The sequence below is a fragment of the Lepisosteus platostomus genome, chromosome 27 (genome assembly GCF_059453375.1).
Source record: "Lepisosteus platostomus isolate fLepPlt1 chromosome 27, fLepPlt1.hap1, whole genome shotgun sequence".
Classification (NCBI taxonomy): Eukaryota; Metazoa; Chordata; class Actinopteri; order Semionotiformes; family Lepisosteidae; genus Lepisosteus; species Lepisosteus platostomus.
In genome coordinates, this window is record NC_142637.1 from 3,990,560 (window position 1) to 4,004,614 (window position 14,055).

The following is a 14,055-nucleotide window of genomic DNA, read 5'->3' on the forward strand; positions in this document are numbered from 1 at the left end:
CTCTGCCATTGGACGATGCGCGCTGACGTCAGACGCAGTGGAGGGCTTCGCTCACATAAATGCTTCAAAACCGAAACGTGGTCCAACCCGTTCTGGGATCTGGGTGTCTGGAGGTGTGCAGACTGGAACTTGCATCCCGTCCTTCCGTCACACCGAACTTGCAAAACCACGAAAGGTAGGTAGCGTGAGGCGTAACGCATCTGATACACGTATTCTGTAACTCCAATCCAGGTAACCGAAGGCACAGTATTAAAAAAACTATAGTCTAGTTCCTGTACTTCCTTTTCCTTATAGTGGCCATGTCAGTAGTACTTTTCTGTGCGAGGAACAGCGGCATCAGGCGCCGTCTAAATGCATTTTCTTTAAACGTGAATCGTGATATTTCAGTCTACAAAGTAAAAGACCCGCGTGTGTCTGAATCAAATCGATTTCACGACTGAGACACAGGCGTCACACAGAAGTGCTTCTCCTTCAGCGTTAACGGCTGTGTAGGCTGAAGTGACACCGGTTCCCGCAGCAGATGACAGACCGGACCGCTCTGCTGTGTAGGGTGCGAGCGCACTGTCGCATGTCTTGAAGGAGGACCGCACACTCTTTTTCCAGGAAATGGCTTTCAAGAGCATAAAAAGCTTCTTTCTGGAGCTGGAGGGCCCGGAGGACGCGGTGTACAGCAGCGGAGAGGTGGTCGCCGGCCAGGTGGTGCTGGAGCTGAACCGCGAAGTCAAGGTGCGCTCCCTGAAAGTCATGGCCAGGGGTGTAGCCGTGGCACACTGGCTGGAAAACCGCACCGTGGGCATGAACACCGTCTACAACGACTACACCTCCAAAGAGACCTACTTCAGGAAGAGGCAGCACCTCATCCGAGGTAAGGGAGCGAACCCCTCACGGTCGACAGCAGAAAGACTCCTGACCCTGTTGGTCCTGTTGTTGAGTGTACATATGGTCGACATGTCTCTTGAACTCGTAATGTTAAACAAGGCCGTTACAGGGGGGAAAAAAGGAAACCTAAATCATTTCGGTGCTTTGATATTATTCTACTGCGTGAAGCGCATTGACGGTGAGTTAAAAATGTCGTATAACGGCAACAGACTGAAGTGCACTGAATGTTAGTAATCATTATTGGATACAACTCGTCAATACGATTTTACATGTTCCACTCTGCAATCCTGAAATCCTTATGGACTAGGCAGTACGTTGGATAGTGATGACAAACAATGACTTGTCTACCTTAACCCTAATTTCTCTACATTGAAACCTCGGTAATGCTTTTCCTAATTCCTAAGTTTCACATTAAGAACCTGTTGTACCTGCACTGCACGTATTTGAGAATTCTCCCTCCCCAAAAAAAAAATCCAGTCTGAAGAATTGACATGCTAAAAGTTCCCTTTATCCCCTGTTTGCATATATAAGTGGAAATTCAGTTTATCCAAGTAGTTTGCCAACGAAAGGATCATTCCATTCCATGTTTATTTTCTGTTCAACTTCATTTCAAAGGTTGCATAGTTTTATCAAAGCTGCAAAACCACAGAGACTCTTGCAATAGACAGGCTTCTGCTGGGATTCCCTGAATGTGTGCTAATAAGAAACCTAGCCTCCCTGCAGGACCAGAGACATGTAAATAAATAATGTCACGGTTAATATTTTACTGCAGCTCCAGCATGCTCCACTGATGTGTGTCATGGCAAACACTGCTACAGAAGGGAGCAACTCTGGGTAAACAAAGAAAATCAACACAAGTACAGATCAGTTCACTTTAAAAAAAATAAAATAATAATAAATACATTCACTTTAGTTCTAGATTATCTGTGGTGGTAGAAATTTAGTGGGGAGGGGAATAAAAAGTGTACTGGATTGTAGTTTCCAGAGCTGTGGATCCGTTAAAATGACCATGTGTATTGTTGTACCTCTCTGCCATAGTGTTTAATACTAAACAAAACTGAACCAATGTGGAAAATTCCACACAGCTGGACAGAAGCTAAGGATGTCATCTTCCTGTAATTAAAGGATTACATCCTTCCAAGCCCTGTATGCAACCGGTTGAGGTAATGGCTTCTGCAGATGAGACGGGGAATATCAAGCCAGCAGAGTGTGTTTAGATCTATCCCCTCTTATAGTAAATGCTTTGTCTGCATGTAGAAGACTTTGATCTGTGTGTTCTGGGTGAACTGGACTTTAGGAAATGCACAGATTCAGCGTTGTGGCCGTGCCAAGACGTAAATGGAAAGGTACAGCATAAATGTTTAACATGGCACTGTCCTACATTGAAGGCTGGAATCAATATTTGTTCTTGGGCCAACCTGATGGGTTTTTTTCCATGGCATGGGACTTCAGATGTTTACAAACAGAAGGGGGCATGGGGGGGGACTGATGCCTTTTGTTGTCAAAGATGAGTAGGACTTGCATTTATGCCATGTCGGTAGTCTGCAAAGGGAACAGTTCGGCCACCAGCTCAAAGAACCGTTTCTTAGCACCTTCAAAGGGGTGTATTAGTGCTTTGTAATGAAATACTTCAATTTTCAATTCTTCAACTTTCACTAAATTGCGGATGGGGATATTGCTTTAGGTATTGGAAATCCTAAATGCATTTTTGTTTTGCCCATTTCCACATACGGTCTTGTCCTAAAAGAGGCTTTGATTCACAATGACCAAATTGGAAGATACTACCGCCCTCCATCATGCATGCGCAGGGGAGACAGTTTAGAGATGCTGTGTCTCTGGGGGAACGGCTTAACTCCATGCAGAGCTGGATTTGAATCCTGGAGCAAAAGTGTCTCTTAAAAATGCCACCCAAGCAAAGACTAAGAGCCTTAAATTGCAGCCATCAGCAGCACTTTTTACTCATACAAATCTCCTCTTTGATTTGCATTTCAAGAATGTATTAAAAGCAATGGTGAACCTTTTCCATTATGCAAACCTATAAGAAAAGCAATAGTGTCAGTAAAAGACAGTTTATCCTTGACTGGTCCTTTTTTTTTGCTGAATCTCTAAACGAGAGCGATGGACTTTAGATCTCCACTGTGTTTATTTATCTGACCTGGTTACCCTAAAGATTGTAATTTTGGTTCTGTCTAGGCATCCAGAGTGTACAGTGAATTTAATGGCTCGCATACTTTCTCTAGTCTTGGGAGTTTTTAATCATTTCTGCTTTTATTGTTCTTCACCCTGTGATTTTTTTTTTCCCCTTATAAATGGGCCTCCGAATAGATTCCCTGGGAACGGGCAGGACAGTTTTTCTACCATGTCTTTATAATGCCATCGGTTTCTTAGCACACCTGGGCTTTTTTTTTTTAACACTGTCGGGGCAAATGTCCTCTTTTTTGTTGAGGCCCCATCTTGCTCATTTGGTATTTCAGGAGTGATTCTAAAATTCTGAAGAGCCTGGAGCTTCTGTCTCCACCACCCAGCTGGGAAGCCAGTTCTACACCTACAACTGTTGAAATAAATTTTGTATCATTTATCCTACAGTAAATTCATTCCTTTTTATTTTCCTAGTGTGAGCCCTAACAACACCACACACACCATACAGATGTGAAATAGTCCCCTGTTTCAACCCTGTCTGTATTCATAACAATTTGGTCTACAAAGATAATCTGCTTTTTTCTAAGATAAAGAAATTGGTTTCCCTTAAATTGGCCGTATGACAATCCTCTGATACTTCCCGCACTTTTTTTTCTGTCCTTTTTATTTGATCCTTTTGTATTTGCATTTTTCACCTTCCCATAGTGAGACCTTTGAAATAGGGCAAAAAAGTTCTAATAAATATTGCAGACCCACGCTACTTGGTTGGTTAAATTATTAATGAGCCCCCAGTCACTTTGACTTATACTAACACTGTATTTCTCTTTTCAACCAGCAGAAAATGATTTCTCAGTTGTTTTAAAAGCCCGAACAGCGCAAGTTCCCAACAGGAGAACAGTGTGTTTCTGTAGACTGTGTTCTCTGTGTCAAGGTGACGATATGGGCTTGGGTGTGTTTGCTTGCTGTACCCAGAGGCCTCTCTGCTCTGCTGCCACAGCTGTTCCTGTTTGCTCAGCCTGGAGAGTTTTAAAAAATGCCTCTTCCGTTGCTGGAGAAACTGGGCTGTAGCACATGGTAGTGTGGTTTGGTTTCCTGCAGATAGTGACCTGAAACCTTGACGTGCTTCCTGCTGTAGGAGATGAATGTGCAGTATACACACAGTACAGCGTGTGCGTGTGTGTATAATAAGCGAGTTTCATCTTGCCTACCCAAGATAATTTGTATGAAAAATGTTAGAGGGAAGGGGCGTCCCTCCGGCGACTGAGTTCTTTCAGGATTCACTCCAGATTAGGTCTTTAATATCAATTTATTGGTTAAAAAGAGGCACAGCAAATGCTTAAATGCACTTCACTCTGACAAGCCCTAGTTGTCATCTCCTTCCGAGAAGGCTTCATTGAGGACGAGCCGTGCACTGGAGCTCCGATTTGTTCGTCGCCGTCTTCTGAGCCCCCTCTCTTGGCGAAAGCAAACGTTTTTAATTACGCTGTTCAACCAAAACCAAATGGGCTATTTTGACGGATTTAGACTGGGAATGTGAAGTATGTGTTCCGTTAAAAAACGAAACAAAATGAGCAATGCAAGCTTGCAACGTGCCGAACCCGAAAGTGGCGCAATGCTGTTGGGGAAACCCTTAAAGGGCCACTGATGGACACTGACTGTTTTCGTTGGTGAAGCAGTGTAGAGACGTGCCGCTAAAAACGTTCTCAACTGCACAGTACTACCGCAGATGAGCCAGATGCGGGGGTGTGGTGAAACGGGAACATCTAGCAAGTTAAGATAAGCAGGCAAACACGCGCCCCAGTGCACGCACACTCTACACTGCAAGTTCCAGATGGGGATGGGGCACACCACACACGTGGATGGATATTGGCCACATATCGCTGCACAGCAGCCGGCGGTTCTGTTTCGACTTTGTTTGCCGGTATCGGAATGTTTCTGGTGCTTCAGTAATCCCTCTAACTCTTCATGTACCAAGATTTTTTTTTTTTAATCTGAAGAGGCTAGCAAAAACTAAAAATTCAAAACACCCTTGGGGTAATTTGTGTGGAAAAACATGGGTGTTGGGCATCTCATGTCCATCTTCTAGATGAAGTGATTTTAACCAGGCATACAGGGCTGAGCTGTGTAGTTAAAAGTAAACATTTTAGAAGAAGGGATGCCATAAAAACATGGTAATAATGCACTAGTAAGGCCTCTCTTAGAATAATGAAGACCTGTTTGGTCTCTGGGATTTGTGCAGAGAAGCGTAAAAAGATCCATTCTGGGGTTTCAAGGAGTGTCCTACACTAACAGACTGAAGGAACACAAGCCTTTGAGTCTCGTGGACAGGAGACTACAAGGGGACCCGATACAAGGATTCAAAATCCTTAAAGGCATTTTGACAAAGTCAGAACAAACACTGAAACACAAACCACAGGACACAACTGGAAACTGTGTGGAAGAACAGGAGGCCACTGCCTAATGGGCTGAAATGGCCTCCTCTTGTTTTCTAACTGTTCTGCTGGGCTATCTGAGAATTAAGGCAAATGGGAGGTATGTTGGCATCTCCCTATCCTCATTGAAAAGGTGTCATTGCACTGCCCGTTTTAGAACGGGCCAAGAGGATTATGTTGAAACACCCTCATAGCAGAAATGTCTAATATTTGTACAATTTGATAAGGACTAAATTATTAATCCAAATCGTGGGGGCCCCTAATGACTTTGGACTTGCCCGTGTTTTAACTGGCATTTTTGTTTCCTTGTTGTACTTTACTCTTGTTGCCTTGGTCCTTAAGAGACCTGTCCAGTCAGCTGAGTAAATGGGTAACCGTGTTGCTGGGATAACTCTTCAATCTTTCATCCATCCCAGAGAGTGAGTCATGCATCCAGTCTGCTTAACACTACTATAACCACAACAGCGCTGTGCTGATGTTGGCTTGTGTATGGCCTTCACATTTCCGAGTTGTATTTAAATGATGGTTTTCAGGAAACTGTTCTGATACCTGTGGGTTGCTGGTGGGGGGAGGGAAGAAACAACTTTGGTCGCTGACAAGGTCTCTGACTTTCCCAGCTGTTTTCCGAAATTGCAGTTCTTTACCTTGGTCTTGCCTGTTAATTCTTGGGTGGGGAAAAATGCCCACCAGGAAGAGTGTTTGTTACAAAGCTCAAAAGGTTGTGAATGGTCTATTTTTCTGTACGAGAAGTAAGCTGATTGTTTTTTGTGCTACTTTGGTCTAATGTAATACTTGGGGGGTGCTACTCATCTTTGCCAGCACTTGGTATTTGCAGTACAAATGTTCTATGCAGGGGCAGCATGGTGGCCCAGTGAAATTACTGCTTCACAGTGCTGGGGCCCTTGGTTTAATTCTGGATGTGGGGTCCTGTCTGTGTGGAGTTTGCATGTTCTCCCTGGATTTGTGAGGGTTTTTACTGGGTGATCCGGTTTCTTCCAACAGTTCAAAAACATACTGGTAGGTTACTTGGCTTTTGGGAAAGTTGGTCCTGGTGTGACTGTGTGTCTGTCTGCCCTGCGATGGACATGCTGTATCTAACTGCTTGAAATGCACTTTACTGAGAGTGGTGTGGTTAGATTTTCAGGTTGGTTGATTGGAAAAAGCTGGGTTGAAATATTTAGGTTAATGCATCAGTGATCCCAAAGATCAATGAGGAAAACTGTAGATTGAAGAGTTCTTTTGGAGCTTTGGAGCATATTCTGAGATCTGAGGATTGCTTTGGCAGAAACTTAATGCAAATTAAAAGTTGAGAGCAACTGGTTCTGAACAGAACCTTCACATCTAGGCACATGTTGTCGGGTTCAGACTGTACCGAATGTGTTTGGCAGTAATTTGAACTCTGTGTACACAAGAGGGCGGGCTGTGTATGACTGTGAGGGAAAGTTATGCAGACAACTGGAGTTCCTACTCTTTCGAGGCGTTTGACTGCTCGCAACCACAAGGTGGCGACACTCCATAGTGCTACCGTTTCAGCCGAGAGAAGTAAACAACTCCCCCCCCACCCAAGGTCTAGAGATGTTCATTTCCTTCTTTCGGTTAGCTACACAATTTTGAAACAATACGTTCCATAATTAGAATAGTTCAATGTAAGTAAATCGCAAACCCAACACTGCTGTACATTTTAAATCGCTGCATAATTCTAACAAGAGTTGATTCCTCAAGAGAACATAACGTGCCTTGTTCATGATCTTTGGTCTAGAAAAGCATTTTATTTCTACTGTTAAAACCCTGAACTAAAGATAGATTTGTTGCATATCGGTTGGGGGGGGGAACGAGTTTTAACTTTAAAAAATTTTCATCTCGTCTCCGCGCCTCCTGATTTTTTTTTTTTTACTGGTCAAAATAAAAGATAAACCGACCGCATCTAAAATAAAAATTATTTTAAAGTGCCTGCCTACTCCGACATTTTCTTTAAATGGAGGGGGGTGGAAAAAACTTTGAATACAGCTGGGAACCCTTTAGTCCCAAGAAAAATAACAAGTCTCAGGGCATGCTCAGTCAGCTTGTTTTGCTGAAAACCTGGATCCATCAATCACCCGTTCCGTCTCCACACCCAGGGAAGATGTTTATTAGCCAGCAACAGTCTTTTCGCCTCGGGACTTACATAATAAATTCAGAAGGACCGCCCCTTGACAGCGTGTTAAAGGTGCTGGGACAAGCCCTCTCCGCTCAGTTTTGTTTTGCAAGCTCTGTGAGCAAGAAGCGGCTCCCAGCCTCGTTTATTAAAGCGCCGTACGCGTGCAGCGAAGCGAGCACAGACGCGGAAGGAGAAGCCGACGCGCAGACCTTGACCAGCTCGCCCGGACCTTGAGCCGCAGAGATGATCTTCGACAAAGTGAAAAAGTTTGACATCGTCTTCGACTCGCCCGAGGTGGACTGCCCGCCGGTCTTCAGCAGCGGCGACGTGGTGTCCGGCAAAGCGGTGCTGGAGCTCGCCGGGGAGACCAAAGTGGACTCCATCAAGCTGCACGCCGAAGGGTTCGCCAAAGTGCACTGGACCGAGTCCCGCAGCGCCGGGTCCAGCACCGCGTACACGCAGAACTACAGCGACGAGGTTGAATACCTGAACCGCCGGGAGGTTCTGCTGCAGGCAGGTCAGTCGAGCTGTCACTGAGCAGCAGACACTCGTGGGTCGCTTCTGCCTGCGCGTCCGGGGGCTGCGCTCGTTTGCCCGCAGCAAATAATCGTCTCTCCAAGACAATGGGGTGTCTTGTTAATTGCAGTTGCGTGTCCCAGGTCACGTATTTATTTGCCGGACCTCGCAAGTTAAGTGCCCGATCTTATCTTCTCTCTGTGTTTTTAGTTTCGGTACAGATTTTTACGAGACTTGTCGAACTTCAGCACAACCTAAAGCCGTTCAAAAGCACTTTTTTTTTTTAAAATTGTGGCATCAACAAGATTTGTTTTTTGTAACGTATGTGGCAAAAGGCTTTGTATGGTTTGATAACGCGCAAAATCCAGAAGAACTGATAACCAGATTTGGAGAAGTGTATAGTCTTGTGTCCATTCCTGGAGATTATGTCCGAATTCAAGGTGTTTTTATATTGTTTTTAAAGCGCAAAACATTTTTTAATTTAATGGTATATAGAAGTATCCGCATTGCAATTTATGAAGTTATGAAAACTGCTGGCTTTGCACAACCGAGAATGGTTATAACAAATGGATATTTTTTTTTTTACCAAAGATCCAAAATTGTTTAAAATACACCAGTAGAATAAAAGGTGTGTTAAGATGGTTTGTCCTCGTTATTAAAACCCAAAACAAAATGGAGTAGAATTTTCTGTAGTATTTAGCTGCTAATAACTAGAGATGGATAAAGCATTTTGAAGACTACTACATGTTCGTGACGGATCGCTTTGTGTTTTGAGAATTATTGATTCAAGATCACTTGGTCAAAGTTTGGCACCAGACAAAAGCACTTTCTTCGCTGGGGCAGTATTATCAACCAGCATTACCCCTGAAGTTCTCAAATCGCACTGTCCACCCTGTTCCAAGAGCACTGCCTTCAAATGTAAACAGGCAGAAGTGTGAGCTGTGTGTTTTGAGAGTCTGAAGTCCTTCCATCTGCTCCTTGGGAGTAACGGCACTGGAAAAGACCCAATTCTGTCCCAAGAATTGCTTCTGGATACCCTGACCACATAGATGGGCTCATCTCTGACCATATATGGGGGAAAAACTTGCATTTAGTTTTATAATAAAAGCAGCATAAATCAAAAGCTTTTTGAATTTTGTTTTCCCAGATCACGGTGATCTTACTGTGCTGGCGGCTGGAAGACACGAGTTTCCATTCAGCTTCCAACTTCCTGAGGAGTAAGTGTGTGCACCAATTCGCTCCTACCATGCCCTGGGCTTTTCAATGTTGTGTTTCAGTGTATTTATAGTGTGCAGTTCCTCCTCACACATGCCCACTGAAAACAACTAGATTCTCGAAAGCCAGTGTGGGTTTGTGGTAATGCACCATCTTTCAGGCCCTACAGAATGTGCTCATAAGACACGGAAGTAAAGTCTGTGCATATCAAGTGCTGAAACGGATATTCATGATTTTATTTTATTTGTTCTTGTTACTAGGACCCTAGTGACCTCCTTTGAGGGCAAACATGGTAGCATTCGTTACTGGGTGAAAGTGAAGTTGCACCGCCCCTGGGCCACAGTGAGGAAGATCAAGAAGGAGTTCACGGTGATTGAGCCCATAGATATCAACACCCCATCCTTACTGGTAAGGACTGCCGGAATCTTCTTGTTCATGTTCCCCGTCTCTCGGTGCCCACCCCAAACGTGCAGTCTTTCACTTTCTCCTCTTCCCATCACAGGCCCCGCAGGCTGGCACCAAAGACAAGCTGGCGAAAGTGTGGTACCACAATTTTGGCCAGGTGTCGCTCACAGCCAAGATCGACCGCAAGGGCTACACACCAGGTAGGGATCTGGTGGTTTTTTTTTTATCCTTGGTCCCTTTTAGGATGGCGTCTCTCCAACTGGAGTTCCCAGAAATGGGAAAAGTTAGCGGGCAGACGTTTCTCTCGGGCATGAGTAGCTCATTTTGTTTTACCCGGGATCCCAGGGCAGCTAGGAGACCCATTGAAAGAGGAGACTGATTTCAAAACGGGTCAACCGGCTGACATGTTGAGAACGCCCCAGCTTTGAAATGCCACCGTGCTGGTCTGGATTTCAGCATCTCCTGACCGCTTTTCCCTCCTCCTCCAGGCGAGGTGATCCCCATCTTCGCCGAGTTCGACAACGCCACGTCGAGGTCGGTGGTGCCCAGGGCCTACATCACCCAGACCCAGACCTTCATCGCACGGGGAACCATGAAGCAGAAGAAGGCGATCGTGGCCACCCTGACGGGGGACGCGGTCGGCGCCAGGAAGAGGGAGACGTGGCACGGCCGCGCCATCAAAATCCCCCCCGTGGGGCCCTCCATTCTGCAGTGCCGCATCATCAAAGTGGAATACATGCTGCGGGTGAGCGGCCATCAGCGTCTTGCTGTCCAGTCCAGCTCAGTGTTTCAGAGAGGGGGGGGCGTCTTTGAAGCTGCATGATCAGAATCAAGACTTCGGTCATTGAGCGATGCACACAACGCCCAGTAATCGGCTCTCTGCAGATCTTTGTGCCTGCGCTAAAGAGGGCCCCAGTCCTTCGGTTGGGATCTGGCGGGTCTGACGGCGACGGCCTTGTCCCGACAGGTGTGCGTGGACGTCCCGGGCACCTCGAAGCTGTCCCTGGAGCTGCCCCTGGTCATGGGCACCATTCCGCTGCACCCCTTCGGCAGTCGCACCTCCAGCGTGAGCAGCCAGTACAGCGTGAACCTGGAGTGGCTGCGCCTGGCCATCCCGGAGCAGCCAGAGCGTGAGTGCACATTCCTCTTCTCCCGGACCCTGTCCCGCGCAGGAACCAGACCTAGGTGGCCGTTTACCTTAAGTGAGGATAACATGGAGCAGGTCTAGTTCCTAGTCATGTGGCAGCTCCCAGCTGGCAGCCCCACTGGAGCTCAGCAGGAGTGAGCCTGGTCAGTACCTGGATGGGAGACTCCTGGGAAAGCTAGGATGTTTCTCAAAAAGAGTAGGGGTGTTATCCTGGCCAAATTTCCCCCCCTGGGCTTTACCAATCATGGCCTCCTAATAACCCCCCTCTCTGAACTGGCTTCATCACTCTGCTCTCCTCCCCACTGAGAGCTGGTGTGGGAGCGGACTGGTGCAATCTGGCTCCATCGCCTCATCCCGGTGGGGGCTACACACTGATGGAGGGGATCCCCATTACCTGTAAAGCGTTTTTAGTAGAAGTTGAAAACCATTCAGTCCACAAGCTGGTGGGAAGGAATCTTGCTGCACTGACTCTGTCTTGGCAGTGGGAGTAGATGAAAGATGGAGATGATAGCAAGAGGTCTCAGATCTGTTTCTCTCTTTGTCTTGCAGCTCCTCCTGATTACAACACCATCGTCTCCGAAGAGGAGGCTGAGCAGAACATGACCCCCCCACCAGTGGAGGAAGACTTCACGGGGATCCTGGAGCGTCCCTTCTTCGCCTATGTTCAGGAGTTCCGCTTCAGACCGCCTCCGGTTTACAGCGAGGTGAGCCCCCCCCCGACACACACAGACCTGTAGGGAGGAGAGCATGCTGGACACCCTTCAAGGCGACATGTGCCTCGTTTCCCACTCCAGCTAACTTCCCAAACCCAGCAAGGAAAAGCAAAACCCATTCCTGCTTTTCTCATATTACACAGTTTACAAATATGCATTTACTGAATATAGCTGGAGATGGCCAATTTGTGTTAGACAGCTTTTAACCTTTTCCTGTTTTCAGACTGTCTTGTTATTTCTAATACTGTGATTTTTCCCCGTATGACTTGGGCCCTTCTTTTAGTTTCCTTTTAAATGCAAAGTACAGAGAAACTACGCTGAGCTCCATAACTTTAAACCGAAAACCCAAGATATAGAAAAAACATTGAAGTAGATCTGAGGCTTCAAATTGAACAGTTTTTTTAACCTTACTCTTTTTTTCCCCAGATTGATCCCAATCCCCAGCTGTACAACATGAGACGTCGGTGCATGACGTATTGAAGGAAAAACACCTTTTCCGAATGACACACGACCTGAACACGTTACAGGGTTTTCTCCCGGATTCCCCAGTCCAGAGGATGGATGGAATCTGGCTGTTCCTCCAGGAGGACTGGAGCAAGGAGGAGGATTGTCTTGACATGGGGATGGCCTGGGATATCTCTTTAAAAAAAAAAAAAAGAAGTCCTTGCGGTCCTTACTCATCCTCTGCGATGACTGTAATCCCAGTCCTCTGAGCTCTTCTTTGCTGCAGCAAACGGTTTACAAACCCGACACTGTTAGGATGGGGGAAGAAAAATGAGCAAAGGAGGCTTAAAAGGGATGCTACTCCAGCAGTGCCTGATCAGCTTGGCTGTCCTACCACTAGCTTGCCATTGGCTTCTTGATTACATGACTGTAAAAATGTACTGTTGACGTGGTTTGCTTAGTGAAGAAACAAATTATTGCAATCTGTCCAGGACTGAACGAGCCCTAGGTTTTAATGATCAATCCCTGTGCTGGACAGGGATGAGCAGGAGTTACAAGCATTTTCCTGGATGCCTTGGAATACCAGTGCCACAGTTTTCTGTAAGCTTCATTGTGCAGTGTCCACCTTTTGAATGTGCAAACCTGTAATCTTGGTGTTCGGTCTAGTTTTGTTGAGGCGTCAAGGGTAGACCAGAGCACACATTTGTACCTGTGAAATAACAGCTTTATTTGCCATGGAGTCAGAGGCAGTCTCACCTGTTTGCCCAGAAAAGACAGACAAAAGGCAGGCTTTGAGATTTAAAGGTGGTTGTGTACTAAAAACAATGGAGTTAGGGGTTGAGGAATTGATGGCATTTCACGTTCTAAGGGCTAGGACAATGTAAGGACTACTGGAAATCTGCAGTCTGTAAACTGTAAGTGAGGAGAAAGCGGTTCATGACTTTGCATGTGAAGGTTTAAAGTTTAAGGGTAATGCACGACTTTGTTTTCCACATCCTGTCTCTGCAAGAAAAGAAAATCAAGTTTATCTAAATTGTGCTTGACTTGTGAAAGTTGCCAAAGATGTTGCCTTGTTCTGACCCTTCCCGTAGTGTTGAAGGGAATGTCCAGTTTCAAGCACATGTAGTTTTATTAGCAGATGTACTGGAGGAAATATGAGCCATATGGTTGGTGCTTTTACACCAGGAGGCCTTATTTTTATACAGAGGAGGGTTCTATACAATAGAACTACAAAAGTGGGTACATAAAGATCTTATTGGTGATACCACTCTTAAGTGTGCTCCTGTAGAACATTCCGAATTGTGTGAGAACATTCTGTTCCCTAATTGTAATGGAAGTGACTTGTGACCAGCAGTGCCTATGCAAATGGTGGGACACAGATCACCACAATCCTAAGAATGTATTTTCTATGTTTCTTGTATACATGTATTTCTTAACTTGCCAAAAATTTATATTTTGATTATCATTTTTTCTAATAAAATTAAGGAAGTTGTTCCCCCTGGTATTCTTGGAGGTCAAAGAGACCCCTGTTTAGATTTTAGTTGCAATTCTCATTCAGAGAAAAGTTGAGAGGTTAAGGGCTCACAGGAAACTGATCATTATGGGAAAAACTTACATATTTCTGGTGAGTGTTGTGACAACCTGTAGCTTATGGCAGAAGCATCCACCCTGTTTGGGACAGCAGTCAGTTGCACAGAACAGGCAAGCTGCACACAGAAAGTGGTGCGCTCCAGAACCAAGCTCCAGTGTTGATTCAGCAGTGCCAACAGCCATCCCAGTGCTGCTGTGGTTGTGAAACCTGTGAAAAGAAATGCAAGCCTTACTCCTGTTTTCATCCGATACAACTGGACTTCAAAATAAAGAGGTGGGGTTTGCTTCCCCAGTAATTAAGGTATTAGCTTAATGTGACATGGATTTTTGCAGAGGGAGAGAAGTGTAGCAGTTTCTGCAGTGATACCTCAGATATACACAAAGATCTCATACTACTGTAGCCCAAAAGAAGCTGAGTGTTAGTAGATATGATAGTAC

At 45.5% G+C, this 14,055-nt stretch overlaps 1 protein-coding gene and 1 long non-coding RNA gene across 7 annotated transcripts in view; one reads left to right on the top strand and one right to left on the bottom strand.

Moving 5' to 3' along the window:
• On the top strand, positions 1-13,520 carry arrdc2 (arrestin domain containing 2). Of its 4 annotated transcripts, none has more exons than XM_088621981.1 (9): positions 35-175; positions 604-865; positions 9,251-9,320; positions 9,579-9,726; positions 9,821-9,923; positions 10,212-10,468; positions 10,691-10,853; positions 11,420-11,574; positions 12,010-13,520. In XM_088621981.1, the coding sequence occupies exons 2-9, from the start codon at positions 607-609 to the stop codon at positions 12,061-12,063; spliced, it is 1,209 nt and encodes a 402-aa protein (XP_088478107.1). In that variant the 5' UTR covers positions 35-175; positions 604-606; the 3' UTR covers positions 12,064-13,520. The 4 variants fall into 4 exon arrangements, with proteins under 4 accessions (XP_088478106.1, XP_088478107.1, XP_088478104.1 ...); XM_088621978.1 differs by having other exon boundaries at positions 97-146; XM_088621980.1 differs by lacking the exon at positions 604-865 and having other exon boundaries at positions 1-175.
• Positions 12,229-14,055, bottom strand: part of LOC148639036 (uncharacterized) — a 20,656-nt gene continuing 18,829 nt past the window's right edge. For all 3 annotated transcript variants that reach the window (XR_015930809.1, XR_015930810.1, XR_015930808.1), the window contains one exon: positions 12,229-13,825. This is a non-coding gene — a long non-coding RNA (uncharacterized LOC148639036). The remainder of the gene's footprint in view (positions 13,826-14,055) is intronic.

Excerpts from the sequence above, each read along its gene's own strand:
- arrdc2 (XM_088621979.1), top strand. The coding sequence starts at position 7,831 with ATGATCTTCGACAAAGTGAAAAAGTTTGACATCGTCTTCGACTCGCCC. Across the intron at positions 9,321-9,578 it reads AGCTTCCAACTTCCTGAGGA|GACCCTAGTGACCTCCTTTG; the intron begins GTAAGTGTGTGC and ends TCTTGTTACTAG. Across the intron at positions 11,575-12,009 it reads CGCCTCCGGTTTACAGCGAG|ATTGATCCCAATCCCCAGCT; the intron begins GTGAGCCCCCCC and ends TTTTTTCCCCAG.